The sequence below is a fragment of the Anolis sagrei genome, chromosome 5 (assembly GCF_037176765.1).
Source record: "Anolis sagrei isolate rAnoSag1 chromosome 5, rAnoSag1.mat, whole genome shotgun sequence".
Lineage (NCBI taxonomy): Eukaryota > Metazoa > Chordata > Lepidosauria > Squamata > Dactyloidae > Anolis > Anolis sagrei.
In genome coordinates, this window is record NC_090025.1 from 110605407 (window position 1) to 110621361 (window position 15955).

The following is a 15955-nucleotide window of genomic DNA, read 5'->3' on the forward strand; positions in this document are numbered from 1 at the left end:
TCCTTTGCACAGGAAAACTTATTTGACCCGATTTAACCTTTGATAAGGACAAGATGTCCTTGGATGTCATGTAGACATCCAGGCACATCTTCTTACTCTTACTGCGAGGTATATAGCCAATACAACCCCAAGTCTCTACATTAATGGAGCTATCCACAGCAATTGGTCTATTCTTTTAAGTTCATACTAAAACACAGAGTAGATTCATCAGAATCGTGCTGCTGTGGTTTGAATACATACTGTCACGAAACAATTTTTGCCACCTCCTCAATGGTTGGTAACAGATCATAGTTTCAGATCCCCTGCTGTAATAATGACAAAAAAAGAATAATGCTTTTCTTTGCTTAGATACTACCACTGATTCTATCCAAAAGGTATAAGCTGATAATTTTATCTGCTGTTCCTGTATTATGATTTAAAGCAGAACATCTCATGCTGTTAAGAAACTCTTCATGGAAAAGTACAAGTGCATTATCTTCAACTTAGCATTGTACCCGAGAAAGAAAAAAAGAATGGATACAAACAGGCACGATGCAGTCCTCCTCCACTTTCTTTTGATTAACAAGTATGACTTTTCACGGAATTATAGAACACTTGAGGTTTTTTTCAGACCCACAAAGACTGCAACCTTGAATCAGATTTCACAATTATGAATACAATTATACATTCTCTCTACATGAATCTAGCTTCTCAACGAAAATGGCTGAATGATACCAAACACACAATCTGACACCTGTTTGCTGAGATATTATTTGTCTGCCATCATCCTACCACACCTTACCCCACGGCCATCACCCTACCCCACCCTACCCCTATCCCACCCTATCTACTGGTTAACTGGGAGGCTTATTAGCATGCCAGAACTACTTGATAATAAGGCATATAACATACATGTAACATATTTGACCACTGCTCTTTACAGACATCCAAAATAAATAATAATAAACTTAATAATAAACTTTATTTGTATTCCGCCACCAACTCCCCAGGGGGACTCAGGACAGCTCACAGGATGCACTCAGCAGTGTCACACAATATACATACAACAAAATATAAGAAGTTAAATTAATAACAATAATATTAACTCCATTACACATAAAACAACAATAAAACTCCTATCAATTAAAAATACTAAAAGACCCAACAAGCTAAAAAATACCAGCTACGAGCAATATTCGTCCTCGTAAAGTGCAACAGTGACCACTCACTACGTTTACAGATATAGTGATTCATCTATAGTAGAAATGACTTTCTGGGATATTGACAGAAATGTAAGATAACATCCAACTCACCAAATGAACTGTTCTTCTTTAATAGTGTACAAAATAGGCAAAAATAGGTACAAAAATAGAATGGAATAGAATGGAATAGAAAAGATCCCAAAATTAAAATAACTTCCTGTCATTTAATCCAAGGTCAATTCTCGCTAAGTAATCTAAACCTAGATTACTCCAAAGTTCAACTTTCTGCGCACATGACTTAATATTCCTCTTTCAAAATTGCTGCTTATACACACAGCTTTAACATTGCATGTTTTCTTTTTCTCCCATATGATTTTAAACATTTTTGCTAGAATAAGCAGCCAATGGAACTTTGAAAGCTTGTGTGATGTATTTTGTGCATATTTTACTGGTCCAGTAAAGGTATTGCTGTCTTGTGGATGTTGATATATTTTGCTGTATGGTCAGCATGGCTCCTCCTGGATGTTTTCTGGTTTTCAGGATACTACATTTTAGGTCCCTTCCACACCGCTGTATAAAATCAACATCAAACTAGGTTATATGGCAGTGCGGACTCAGATAATCCAGTTCAAAGCAGATGGTTTTGATTATATCACTGTGTGGAAGGGCCCTTAGCTGTATCAGAGGAATACTAAAGAAGAGTGAGGCGGTTGAGACTTTAACTCTTTGAGGTTCCACTTCAACAAAGGTAAACCATTTTTATTTGGACAACATTTAGCAGGTTTTTGCTTTTAAAGCACCTACAAGATTTTTCCAGGTACAACAGATCAGAGGCTTCTTGAGAAATCCAATTTCCACTGGCTGGGTAATGGGTAGGTAATAAAGGTGTGCACTTTTTGTTAGTCCTTTAATTTGGATCGAATTTGTTAAATTCATACTTACAAAATGATATTTAATACCCACACCAAAAATTTAAAAACCAAAACTTACCCCATACCTTTTAATTTTATTTTGGTAAACCTCAGAAAGCTCCCAATGTCACTTTCATATTCAGTGCAAAGAAGCAAAGCTCAAAAAGCAAAGCCAAAAAGGCTGCTTTAGTGCCTGCCTTGCCGTTCCTTGGTAAATTAAAAGCCTCTTGCCATTAGGAGCAGAAAAAAGAGGTAGCAGTGTTTCCTGGGAATGGCACAGAACTCAGAAATGTAGTTCCAGAATGGAGGAGCCCTGTGCCAGATAAGTCAAAAGTTTCTGCCCTAAACTACATTTCCCAGAATGCAGTGCACTGCTTAGCATCAGAGAGATTTATGCCTCTCCATAGCTAGCCAGAGATTCAATCAATTATGTTTTTTGTTCCTGTAAAAATGAGGGAGAAAAGAGCTCCTGAATTTTCCCCAATTAGTAACTACTATAACAAAACAGTAATGAAATTTCATTATTCTCATTATGGTAATGTTTTTTTTTCCACTAATGATACTTTAAAAACACTTTAGAAATGAAACACCCTACTTTTGTAATGACTTTTGAAACATTTTTAATGGATACACACAGGCCCGTAGCCAGGATTTTGTTTCGGGGGGGGGGAATTGTTTTCAGGGGGGGTTCGGGGGGGGGGGTTCGGGGGGGGCTGAGTCTGAGTGAAAGAGGGTCTAGCCTAGCAAACCTTTTGTATCATTACCCCAATACCCCCATGCATATGGGATATATTGAGTATGGTGATCAGATCATGATATGAATAAACATAATAGTTTAAATAATGCACCAGTAAGACCTTTTCGCGAACCACCATGAGAATTTCGGGGGGGGGGGCTGAAGCCCTCCGAGCCCCCCCCCCCCCCCCCCCCCGGCTACATGCCTGGATACTCATCTCTAGTGGAGAGTATCACCCAGGACAAAAACAGACCAAATTGCAATTGAAGTTACTTTTTCTGTGGCTAATGGAGTTGAAATGTTATTGCTTAAATTTTTTGCTCTTTGACTCTCAGGAGCCTTTATTGCCAAAGGGAGGAATGCCATCTTTTTGCATTGATATCCCTTCAGACCACCCTGGCAATAACAAAAATGACATCTTGATAAAACGTTGGCCTGTGACTCTAAAAATAACAATTTTTCTTCTTCTATATGATTTTAACACTTTTCCCTGATAAAGAAGCCTTTAAAGCTATCAAAGCTTGGATGATGTATTTTGTTCATTTTTTTTGGATGACACGATAAAGGTCCCACTCTTCTGTTGGTTTTGGATGTTGTTGTATTTCACTTCTGGATATATTGGTTATACACAGGGAAAGACTATAACCTAGAACTTTATCATACAAAACTGTTATTCCATGTAAATGATGCAATGGCCGATACCAGATATATATCAACATGAGCACCCGCATTATTTCATCTTTCTCAATTTGCGCAACACAAGATACTGAAACTACAGTATTATGTTATATGCACAGACCAGTTAAAGAGCACTGGGTACCTTATTAGCATCAACAAATTATGAGGAGAAAAATAGTTTAATTCCATGTCACCTTGAAGACCATTGATGAGCACAGTGTGCAGAAAGTGATGTCCTATTTTAGTGATTTAATTAGAGTAAAAGCTCTATGTCATTCTTGAACCAAGAATATTGAAATGCCACTGATGTTGTTTAGGATATGTTCCTGGCAATTTCAGAGTTTGGTAAAATAATTAATTAAAGTAAAATAATTTAAGATGCAATGACTTTTAAATAATCCATCAAATTAAAACTATTTTAAGAGGTGAATACAAATTGAGCATTCCTTATCTGGAATTACAAAATATTACAAAATTGTCCATTTGGGCAACTGAGATAGTGACACCTTTACTTTTTGGAAGTTTAATGCATGCAAACTTCATTTTTTTGCACAAAATTATTTAAACATAGTGTTTATAAAATTATCACCATGTTATGCATATAAGTTATATATGAAAGATAAATGGATTTTGTGTTTAGGTCCCACCTCCAAGATCTCTCATTATTTATGCATATGGAAATAGAGGTACACCAAAATCCAAGCAAGTCCAAGACACTAGTAGCCCCAAGCATTTTGGATAAGGGATACTCAGTCTGTATTATTTGCATCACATTTCTTCTATGTCAATCCTGCACGAAGTTCAGAAGATATACACATAGGTAATCCCATTCCCCTCTTAAAACAAGTCCATGTGTGATGGGGCTTAAGTTGAGTAAATTTAATATTTTCAAAAGTCATGTGATCAAGCTCATAGAAGATTCTAGGGCTCTGAGATTCAAATCCTCCACTCCAGTGATTCCCAACCTTTGGTCTTCTGATTATTTTGGACTTCAACTCCCAGAAATCCCAGCCAGTTTATCAGCTGTTAGGAATTGTGGGAGCTGAATCCAAAACACCTGGAGGACAAAAGGTTGGGAACCACTGTTCTACTTTATTCATTTCATCACAGTGACTTTCTTGTAGTAATGACTGAAAACAAAACATCCTCCCAAATCATCTCAAACCACAGTGCTGGATTGTTTATAAACTTGCTTAAGGGGGGGGGGGGGGTTGTTATTGTTAGCAGACATGAGAAGCTGGTTAATTGATAGAACCTAATATTTTTACCTATAGTCTGAGTGCTATTTATATTAGCCCATGTTTCTAATAGATCAGAAAAGTTAGGATGGCTAATAGACCTATTTGTTTCCTCATCCCCTGCACAGTTCAGGCATTTTAAGTTTGTATCATCTACATCAGTGGTTCTCAACCTATGGGTCCTCAGGTGTTTTGGCCTACAACTCCCAGAAATCCCAGCCAGTTTACCAGATGTTAGGATTTCTGGGAGTTAAAGGCCAAAACATCTGGGGACCCACAGGTTGAGAACTAATGATCTACACTGTCTTCAGGTCTATTGCCAAAGAAAAGACATAGGAGTATAATGCTGGAAGCTCTGGAGTACTATGTATATCATTGGTACACAACAGGAAATTGCGGCCGGGGGGGGGGGTATGTTTAGAGTTTTTAGGGCATACTTTAATTTGAAAATCTTTTGTCTCCCTGGAATATAATTATTTTAAGAAGATGACATAAAACATCTAAAGGCTTAGAGTGATTGTAAGCTTTTGTGGTGCCTGCCTGGATATCATAAAGGCACCAGATCTAATGTGATCTTAGAAGCAAAATAGAGTCAGTCCTGGTTAGAGTTTGGATGGGAGACAACCAACAAATGTTGGATGTTGTAAACTAAATTTCAGAGGAAGGAATTGGCAAACCATCCCCAAATATCCCTTGCCTATGAATAGTTGAATACTCTTTTATTTATCGGTTCACTACAAGCTGACAGGCAACGAGAAGGCAAATGAGAGCAGGCCTTTAGTCCACTTCTTGTTTCTTTCCTACACTTTTATTTAGTAATTTTTATCTGTATGTTTGTATAGCATAGTATTACCAACATAACATTGTACTTCTTTCATTGTGGTTCTATCATTTGGGTATTGTTGGCATCTTTGTGTGCTATTGTGTAAGCCGCCATCAGGCCCGTAGCCAGGATTTTGATTCGGGGGAGTCTGAGTGAAAGAGGGTCTACCCTAGCAAACCTTTTGTATCATTACCCCAATACCCCCATGCATATGGGATATATTGAGCATAGTGATCAGATCATGATATGAATAAACATGTACCAGTAAGGCCTACTCGCAGACCACCATGGGGGGGGGGGGGGCTGAAGCCCCTCAACCCCCCCCCCCCGGCTACATGCCTGGCCGCCATGAGTTCCAATGGGAAATCCAGAATATTTACTCGTTTACATAAAAAAGTAACAGACATTAACAAAATAAGTCCGCTGAATGTGTGTGTGTGTGAGAGAAAGACAGAAAGCGAAAAGAGAACTTAGAAAATAGAACCACATAGTGGCTTATATTTGTATCTCTATATATTTAAATATAATATGTTATGGAAAAGGTACCAAGTGCACATGGCGCCACTTTTAGTTGAATTGGTTTTACAGACCTGTTGGCAAGGAAGACTATTGTTATTAGAACAGTTGTTCAACATCTCCCAACCACTATGTAAAAATAAAAACAGAAACACACATGATGTGAGGAGCTTAGATCAAACTAGTGCTCACTGCGAGTGTGTGCTCCCAAAATCTCTTCCTCCCTTCCTATGAACAAACTCATAAGTTCCTACTTTCTCTGTTTGTTTTCCTTTGGTGGACTCCTATGATGTTTTCCTCAGCTGCCATTCAGTACTCTCTCTTCTCTCCCAAATGAACTCACATTTACTCACATTTGGATCACTAATCCCCCCTCCATTTTTTTTAAACAGCAAAGGTAATGCTAATTCACTCATCTGTTTAGGCCAGAAAAGCTAAGGATGTACTTTGCAAGGACACACCAGCACCCCTTTCAACTTCAAAGGTGAAAAACTGCTGGCTAAGCACTCATTAGCACACCAAAGGCTTGACCAGCCAACACTTTGAAACTATTCCGATTCTGACTAATACATCCCATATCTTAATATCTATGCACAGACTCAAAGATTTATCCAGTTCCCAAAAAAGGATGAAGGAAAGTTGTACGAAATGTGTTGTTGCTGTTGTTGTTCTTGTTTCTATTACTATTATTGCTATTATTTTTACCGACATCACCATCGATGTACATGCATGAAATATGTTGTCATTCTGCAACCAATTCCAGCCTTAGCATTTATGTACAGCAGGCATGCTGTATCCAAAAGCGTTCAGTTGCCAGACCCACCACAGATATGAAAAAATGTGGATGATCACATGGTGTTGAAATGAATATGCATTCAGTGAGTCTGCATTCACGTAATGGTGATGTTCCCCTAGCAACATCAAGAGTATCACTCTAGGCAGCTAAACTGGGAAATCCCAAATAAATGGTCCCCCACAAGAGTCTGCCTCCAGGGGCAAACCAAGAATGGGCAACCTGGAAGTCCCTGAAGAGACACAGAAGTGGAGTGGGCAGGTCAAAAGACAACCTGGCAAAATGGCACTACCTAAAAGAATCCTCCACCTTGTGCGACTGTGGAGCAGAACAAACAATTCAGCATCTGTATGCTTGCTCACAGAGCCCTGCCTTATGCACAGAGGAAGAACTGTTTAAAGCTACAGACAAAGTGGTAGCTGTTGCCCGTTTTTGGTCAAAACTTATTTTAAGTGCTTGTGTTCCTTTTATTTTTTATCAGTTTTATACTTATTTATGCAATACTTTTGACATGAAATAAATAAATAAATAGTCCATGATGCTGGAAATCATGGGTCTGGATGGCTCATTATATTTACTTTTGTTTCTGGCTAAACAACTTTCACCAGAGGAAGGGAAAGGGAAATATGCGGAACAGGCCAGTCCCTTTTCCAATCCATGTCTCTTTTTTGTGCAAAAATTTCTTCTATGTTTTCAACCTTTGCCTCTCACAGCAGTAAAGGGGATGGTAGCCATTGCTATCTAATAAAATTACATGTGTGCAGGCCGCAACCACCATAATATGACCTGAGCAACCCAATTATCTTGAACAGGGCTACTTTTCTAAAATAGATTGTTTAACCATTTCAGTAGCCAAACTTTTACAGTACTAAATTATTACACAAGCTGTTTCTAATAGTTAAGGTTTTATTTTCTTTCTTTTTTCTCTCCCTTCAAATGAATGGCTTGCAACATTGTTTATCACTTCTATTTCAATGAAATCCTAAATTTAACACCATTTTGTTTGTTTAAAAGTGGATATTCACTTGAATAACATGACTATGAATAGATATCACCTTCTATTAAGCATCCCTTCCTGTTGCATTGTCAGATGATGAAACAGAACTGAACAATATATTAAAGGCTCTTAAAAAGCATATTCTTTATCAAGACATGTTCTTGCCACTGCACGGCATTCACACTATTTGCAGTTTGAAAGCTGAATTATTTAGCAAGTCTTAAAAAGTGAAAGGTTGCTAATATTACATTATGAGATGATTATGCAAATTGCCATCGGTTTTTTTTTATCCTGCGCAAAGAGGGAAACAAGAAGAGAGAATGATAACTTTAGAAACTGGTGGCATGCTCTGTGCGATGAAACGTATAATAAAATGAACTGTGATCGCCTCAGAGAGAGATTTAATGGATCACAAAACTGAATGGTTTCAGTTTCGCACAGTATAGAAATGAAGCAAGGGTTGTACATATATTGTTTTGAGGACACATTTAAGGAATAGACAGTGAGAAAATATGAAACTTTCTTAGGTACTATTATGTGTACTCATAATTTTGCAGTGAAATTAAAGACCTCTAGTATTGAAAGCAATTGGAAGTTTCATTGAAACATATGGTGTGCCTCTGCTTGGAATAAACAGAGCAATTGACCAATATAAATGTATGCACCATTATTTTCCAGAGCAGAAATTCATATTACAGAGAATGCTTGGTTTAAAATAGTGATTTGCTCAGATGAAAGACTAAACCTACATTTCTCTTGCTCTTTTGCAGTGATCACACAACAGAATGCAGACACAGTGGTTTTTAGTGGTGTATTGAAACAATCTGGAATATCAATAATAATAAAGCTACAGAAAAGTTCCTGTTCTGCAAAGCAAAAATCCCATTCAGAGGGATATTTACTGTTATAAACTTTTTTATTAGTTGGAAATGCTGGCTGCAAATGACACATGCATTCATATATTTCTTTCATTCTCTCTGCACCTGACTCACTGTGATATTGTGAAACTACACTGATTGAACAGTTTTTTAAAATGTAGATTTATAGTATACAAGTAAATGCATTGTAACTAGTCTATCAAAATGGTATCAGCAACAGATTTTACAATCCAAAGAGCTCATCTAGGTACACATACTATTTTAGACTAGCTACCCTGTATCTCCAAAGAGCACAAACCAGAATGAACACTTTACCTTCTGCAAAGTCAATCAATCCGAGCAAATGGAGAAGCTTCAGAGATGCAAATATAATCACCACAATCCCCACTGTTTGCAGTCCCTCAGACTCCCATTCCAAAGACAACATTCTTCGAGCAAGCAAATCATTCCAGGCAGCTGTCAAGCCACCATGCAGTCTGGAGGGAAAGTTAACAGGATTTTTACTGGTGTTTTGCTTCACATAAAGACTCCAAAGTTGCCAGCACAGCGAGGTGTGCAGAGGAATTAACTGACTACACAGGTGGAAGGGGAAACATCCGTGGAAATTCTTCATCTAATGCATCTTGATGCTTTTTGATTTCAGACTTCCGGAGAGCTGGGGGGATCTGCTGACATGTCAACAGATCCAGCTGTCACTTCTTCAGAGCTGCATGGAGAGCATTCCTTTCAGAACCAGAGAGTTTCAGAAAAAGGAAGCTTTCCTGGGAAGTTACACACAGGAGCATGCAGCAACCAGCAGTGGTTTGATCAAGTGACTGCAGGCTGTGGTTTTACAGTTCACCCCCAGATGACAGGGACACTGCTCTGAAGCTTGTCAAGTGCCAGATTAATCATAGCATCAGCCTGCATCTTTTCATTAGTCGTTTCAGAGATACTTTGCTAGATTTTACTGAATGTTAGTTCTAGGTGTGCTCTCCTGCCTTTCTCAACCAGGTGTCTACTTGAAAGGTGTTAGCAAGGATACAGAGAAACCTGACCAACTCACATTTTGCTTTTGCTAAATATAGGGTTACTTTCTGAATTTGCCCACTCATCAGGGAGAAAGGTTGCATCTATCTCCTACGACTTTGTCAGGCGTGGGAGTTTTCAACAAATTTCATGCTGGTCTCTGCTTCTTTCAATCAATTATAAAGCCACTAACACATCTCTTCACATGATGCATGGCTGGCCACACCCCCTTTCAATATATTTGTGATATTCCACATTGCTGCTTCAAAATTCCACATCATGGACAGTGCCCATGATATAGGTAAGTTTAGTACTATTTTCTACATTTTTGTACTAATTTGATGCTTCCATCCCATCTGATGGGGGAAGCGAATGGGGCGCCACACACTGTAGTAATTCTTTCACCCTTCCCTTCTCATCACACAGGAAGGAGGAGGGTGGGAGAGCAATAGTGATTCTTTCACCCTTCTCTTCCTATCTCGCTAAAATCAGATTGGCTCTAGTTTATTATGGTCTCCAGGAGATAATTATCTTTGGTCCTGCCCATTCAGGGAGTGTGTCCCTGTTAGTTCTGCTGGACCTCTCAGCAGCCTTCGATACCATCGACCACGGTATCCTTCTGGGATGCCTCGTAGATATGGGACTTGGGGGTACTGCTCTGCAGTGGCTCCAATCCTTCCTCGAGGGTTGGTCCCAGAAGGTGTTACTGGGTGACTCCTGTTCGACCCCCCAACCATTGTGTGGAGTCCCACAGGGTTCAATTCTGTCCCCGATGTTGTTTAACATCTACATGAAGCCGCTGGGGGAGATCATCCGGAGTTTCGGAATGTGATGTTATCTCTACGCAGATGATGTCCAAATCTGTCACTCTTTCCCACCTGTCACCAAGGAGGCTGTCCAAACCTTGAACCGGTGCTTGGCCGCTGTGTCGGACTGGATGAGAGCTAACAAATTGAAACTGAATCCAGACAAGACAGAGGTCCTACTGGTCAGTCGCAAGGCCGAACAGGGAATAGGGTTACAGCCTGTGATGGATGGGGTTCACTCCCAAGCTGCAGGTTCGCAGCTTGGGAGTGATCCTGAACTCATAGCTGAGCCTGGAACCCCAGGTTTCAGCGGTGGCCAGGAGAGCTTTTGCACAATTAAAACTCGTGTGCCAGCTGTGCCCGTTCTTTGGGAAGTCTGATCTGGCTGCAGTGGTCCACGCCCTTATTACATCCTGAATAGATTACTGCAACGCACTCTACGTGGGGTTGCCTTTGAAGACTGTTCGGAAACTTCAACTAGTCCAAAGGGCGGCAGCCAGATTAATCACCGGAGCGTCATACAGGGAGCACACCACTCCTCTGCTACGTCAGCTCCACTGGCTGCCGATCCAGTTCCTAGCACAATTCAAAGTGCTGGTTTTGACCTTTAAAACCCTCTACGGCGCCTGCCCAGTGTACTTGTCCGAACGTATCTCCTTCTATGTCCCACCACGGAGTTTAAGATCTTCTGGGGAGGCCCTGCTCTCGGCCCCACCTTTATCACAAGTAAGGTTGGTGGGGACAAGAGACAGGGCCTTCTCAGTGGTGGCCCCTCGCTTGTGGAATTAACTCCCCGGGGAAATTAGGTCATCAACATCCCTCCTCTCCTTCAGAAGAAAGCTGAAGACATGGATATGGGACCAGGCATTTGGGTAATCTGGCAGGGTAACAAGGTAATGATGACTAGAGTTGGAAAGGACTATGGCAATGCTAAATGGATTGACGGATTTTAGAACACGATGAACGCGGGCTATAGAGCGGTTTTAGTTGATATTGTATTGTGTTGTATTGTACTGTATTAATTGTCTGTTTTTAATCTATTGTGTTATTGCTATTGCATTTTATTGTAATTGTGAGCATCGAATTGTGCCGGATGTAAGCCGCCTTGAGTCCCCCCTAGGGGGTGAGAAAGGTGGGGTAGAAATGACTGAAATAAATAATAAATAAATAAATTCAGCATTCCTACATTCTTTAGCTACACAAGGTGTGCTTTTGGTCCGTCCTTTTGGTCCTTTCAGTTCTATAAACAAAATTATGGAGAACACGAAAAAAATCCTTCTGTCAAAACTCCCCACTAAACCCCTGAAATTTACTGCTTGCCTTTTATAAAGTTTTGTAAACAAGCATGTAAAGACAGAAATGTAGTTTACCAACAATTTTATATCTAACCAAATAACAATGAGTGACGTATGTAGAGTTGTGCCCGTTTGCCTTAGAAGAGGTCTAAGATGTAAGGTAGAAGAATCAATAGTGACCTCACAAAAAGGAGGGATACCTAAGCCATTCACTGAGGTGAATGCTACCCAAGATCCTAAATATGTAAAAAAAAACAACACCTGGCTCTTTGAACAAGTTTTTGGAAATGCAGCATAATAGATAAACATGGAACTATGAAAGAGTGAAACATGGAATGGTTAGATGATGCTACTGGAAACATGAGTTTAACAGGAAGACAGTGATGATTATATTTTTTTTGTTACAGTAAGTTGTAACAGGATCAAGTATGTGTGTTTGTTAAAGAAAACCTTATACTGTTGATTATTGTGTGCAACTGCCAATGTAGGTCATCTAGTAAGTTTGAACCACACCCGGTGCCCTTTATGGGTTTTAGAATATAGTTTAGTTTTGCTCTGTGGAGCCTTTGCTCAGGCATTTTGCTCAACCATTTCTATTGCTCTCATTTGGATGAAGATGAAGAAGCCTTATTCTGTATTGCTTACAAGGACTATGTAAGTTTGTTGCACTGTTTGTTTTTGTTTGCAACATTGCAAGTTTATGTTTTAACTGTGTTGATAATAGTAAAATGTTTCTGTTCTTTTTCCTCTTGCCTGGGTGCATTGTTATTGTGTCTTCTGCATTGGACCTGACTGAAACACGCTATGCACAACATTTTTAATGGGTTTTTTTTGTATGAATTTGTATAATGTTGTGCTAAATGTTTTTAATTGTATTTTATGACTGTTGTGGTATCAAATTGCTGCCAATTTGTAAGCCACCTTGAGTTGCCTTTGGACTGGGAAAGGCATGATAGAAATACCGTAAATAAATAAATATGAATATTTCTAGGGCAGCCCATTGTTTCCTTGAACAGTAAATACATAGCCGATAAGAAAACTGGTACATAGTGATCAATTACTTCCCACTATCTGACAAAGCTGCATATTCCCTAAAGCATTTCAACAATGTTCTGATGCTGTAATCATATGTAAACTTACTTCAGAGGATGCCTTAACTTGTGCAGTTGGAAGTCTTACTGAAGTTGCCATCTCAATATATAATCAAGTATGCCATCTTGAAAGATCAGCATCTGTTGGAAACCCCAAGTCCTAGACCTTGTTCTTGATCTTGCAGCTCTTCTGATGTCTGTTGTAGAATACCCATTTGCCTGAAGAACCCGGTTTGGGTAGTTCAGTTCACCTGGGAGGAGGTAGGGTTCACAGATCCTGTTTGCACGGTCTACCAGGGCTTTAACTGTGCTTCTTTTTTGACCTGGATGATGGTTGGAGTTTTTATGTAGGTATCTATCACTTACTCCAAACTGAACTGAACCACCTAAACCGGGCTCTACAGGCTAATGGATATTCTATGACTGACATCGGAAGAGCTGCAAGACTAAGAACAAGCCACAGAAATAAAGACAAAGATCCACCTAGAGGAAAAGTTATCTTATTATACTTCTAGGGAACCACTGACCACACAGGGTAGCTGATGAAGAAACATAATCTACCAACAATCTACAGACCCATTAAGAAAATTTAACAAATGCAACATTCAGCAAAGGATAAGAGGGATCCTCTAATCACTGCAGGACTCTACTATACACATTGCAGCTGTGGACAAGTCTACATAGGGACCACTAAATGCAGTGCCCAGACACAAATCAAAGGACATGAAAGGCACTGCAGACTAATTCAACTCGAGAAGTTTGGACAGTTTACCTGTCTGAACATATCTCCCTTTACAAACCACCAAGGACATTAAGATCATCCGGGGAGGCCCTGCTCTCGGTTAGCAGCTACTGGACTCTGTGTGATGCTGGGTAAAAAGTGTCCCTGACCTAGTGTGCAACAGAAGCCATTAAAATACACAAGCACATGGACAATTTCAACATAAACTTTCTGCAATTTTGTTTTTAAAAAACTTGAAACAAAATAAATAGAATTTTAGAAAAAAAATCAAGTATGTAGAAAAAATGACTTAAGTAGAAACAGAGAGACATCTACATTGTTTAGATTTTCTTCATTAATTCTCTCTTATTAGATGCGTTAGGAATGTATTTCAAATTCATATTGGCTCTGTGTTTACTGATAACTGAATCAAAAGCCTTGGTTATTTTGTTATTGATGTTGTTCCATCATTTCCTATTGTGGACTTTTGAACAAATTTCCTTACTGAAAACCATGAGTAATACATTTAAGTTTCCAAAATTCTTCTTTGATAAACACTAAATATGTCTTCCAGCATAAATGTGCCTTCCAACTTTTAATTGAAACGGTGACGTATACTTCAGGTTTTTAAACAGAGACTAGATGGTCATCTGTCAGGAATCAAAGGTCTGAAGTCCATGACCTAAGAGGAGCACCTTAGGGAGATGGGTACATTTAGTCTGCAGAAGAAAAGGTTGAGGGAAGACATGAGTGCCATGTAAAATATTTGAAAGGACATCATAAGGAGCAGGTTTGTTTTCTGCTGCTCTAGAGACTAGCGATCTTATCACAAAGGCCAGGCAAAGCATCCCACTTCACCTGGCTGCATGGAGAAAAGAGATGGGCAGTGGGGAAAATCCATCACTGCACACGCAGCTTCCTCTTGGCAATGCTTAGCCCACCCCCCATGGAAAGTTTTGCCCTTCTGGGGAGGATCCATGCTGGCTCCCCTGTTGTGAGTGAAACATCCAAGGATTCTTCCACCTTGGTTAGAGGTGGGCCTTTTGCCGGAAGTCCCACAATGTCACATGATTGCTGACAGGGAGCACTGTCCCCAAAACAGGATGGAAACATCCTATGATGCTGAATTTGGTGAGCGTGATGAAGTAGTTTGGGAGGAATGGGTTCAAATTACTGGAAAGGAGACTCCATAAACATTATGAAGAAATTCCTGTCTGTAAGAGCTGTTCAACAGAAGATGAGAGATTAAGGAAGGAAGTGAGAAGAAAAGGGGAAGACGGATTCAAGAGTATAACAAATTTCATAAAACCAGGAAATCGTTTTAGTAATTTCATAACTTTATGACATCAATAAAAATATTTTTGTGATGTCAGAAAGATTTAAATAGTTTCTATCTTTTCTAAAGTTTTGATACTATTGCGGCTGCATTTTCAGACATCAAAGAAGAGTTATGAAGCACCCTTAATTTGATTAATATAGTACTGCATGACCCCCTTATCCACAGATTTGATATCCACAGTTTCAATTACCCCCTGAAGTGTTTGTGGATTTCTCTAGGTCCCCCAGTTCAATTCTATGGCATGCTATGGTCCAACTATAATCAAAATATGGGGTTTGCTATTATCTATGACTTCTCATATTCATTAAAATCTTGGAACATATCACTGTGAATATGGAGGTCATGCTGTCTTTATGTCTAAGAAGCCATTGCAAATGTAATACCTAGGAAGGAGATTGACCTACTGGTGAAGTGTTGCTGCACTTACTAATTGATAATAGTAGCCGTTTGTGCAGAAATAAGCCTTTAGCCAAAGTGGAATAACATTTTAAAGCAAGACTGCTTACACTCATAGTATTTCATTAGTAGCATTTGCTTTTTATATAACAAAGATGTGTTAGGCATTTTGATGTGATGCACAATTACTGTGAGTTGCCTTTGAATTTTTCTCTCTCTTTTGTTTTTTATACAGCATACCTGAAAAATGGATGCAAATCATGGAAGTCATTGGAGGAACAAAAGAAAAGAGAAGACAAGCTGAACACCAGCTTGAAGTTTAGCAATATAACAACTGAATTGTTTTTCTTCCAAATATTTCAGTGTAAGAATAAAAATATAATCCCCACCAAAAGAAATCTCAATCAGGCCTGTAAGATATTATTATTATTATTATTATTATTATTATTATTATTATTATTATTATTAGTGGGCTTCTGTTGACTCAAAATAGCAGAGAGAATTAACTTATGGAAGGGATTTTTTTACATTACAGCAAAGTTTTTACT

The 15955-nt window shown here is 39.1% G+C and overlaps 1 protein-coding gene across 5 annotated transcripts in view; it reads right to left on the bottom strand.

Annotated features, from left to right (window-relative positions):
- KCNIP4 (potassium voltage-gated channel interacting protein 4) overlaps nt 1-15955 on the bottom strand; it is a 389707-nt gene that overhangs the window by 83151 nt on the left and 290601 nt on the right. The window contains exon 1 of one of the 5 annotated variants that reach the window (XM_060777885.2): nt 9067-9548. The exons of the other annotated variants lie outside the window; for them this stretch is intronic. Coding sequence (XP_060633868.2) covers nt 9067-9364 — 298 coding nt within the window. The 5' untranslated portion in view covers nt 9365-9548. Of the gene's footprint in view, nt 1-9066; nt 9549-15955 lie in introns of those variants that run through there. 5 annotated transcript variants of the gene reach the window in all.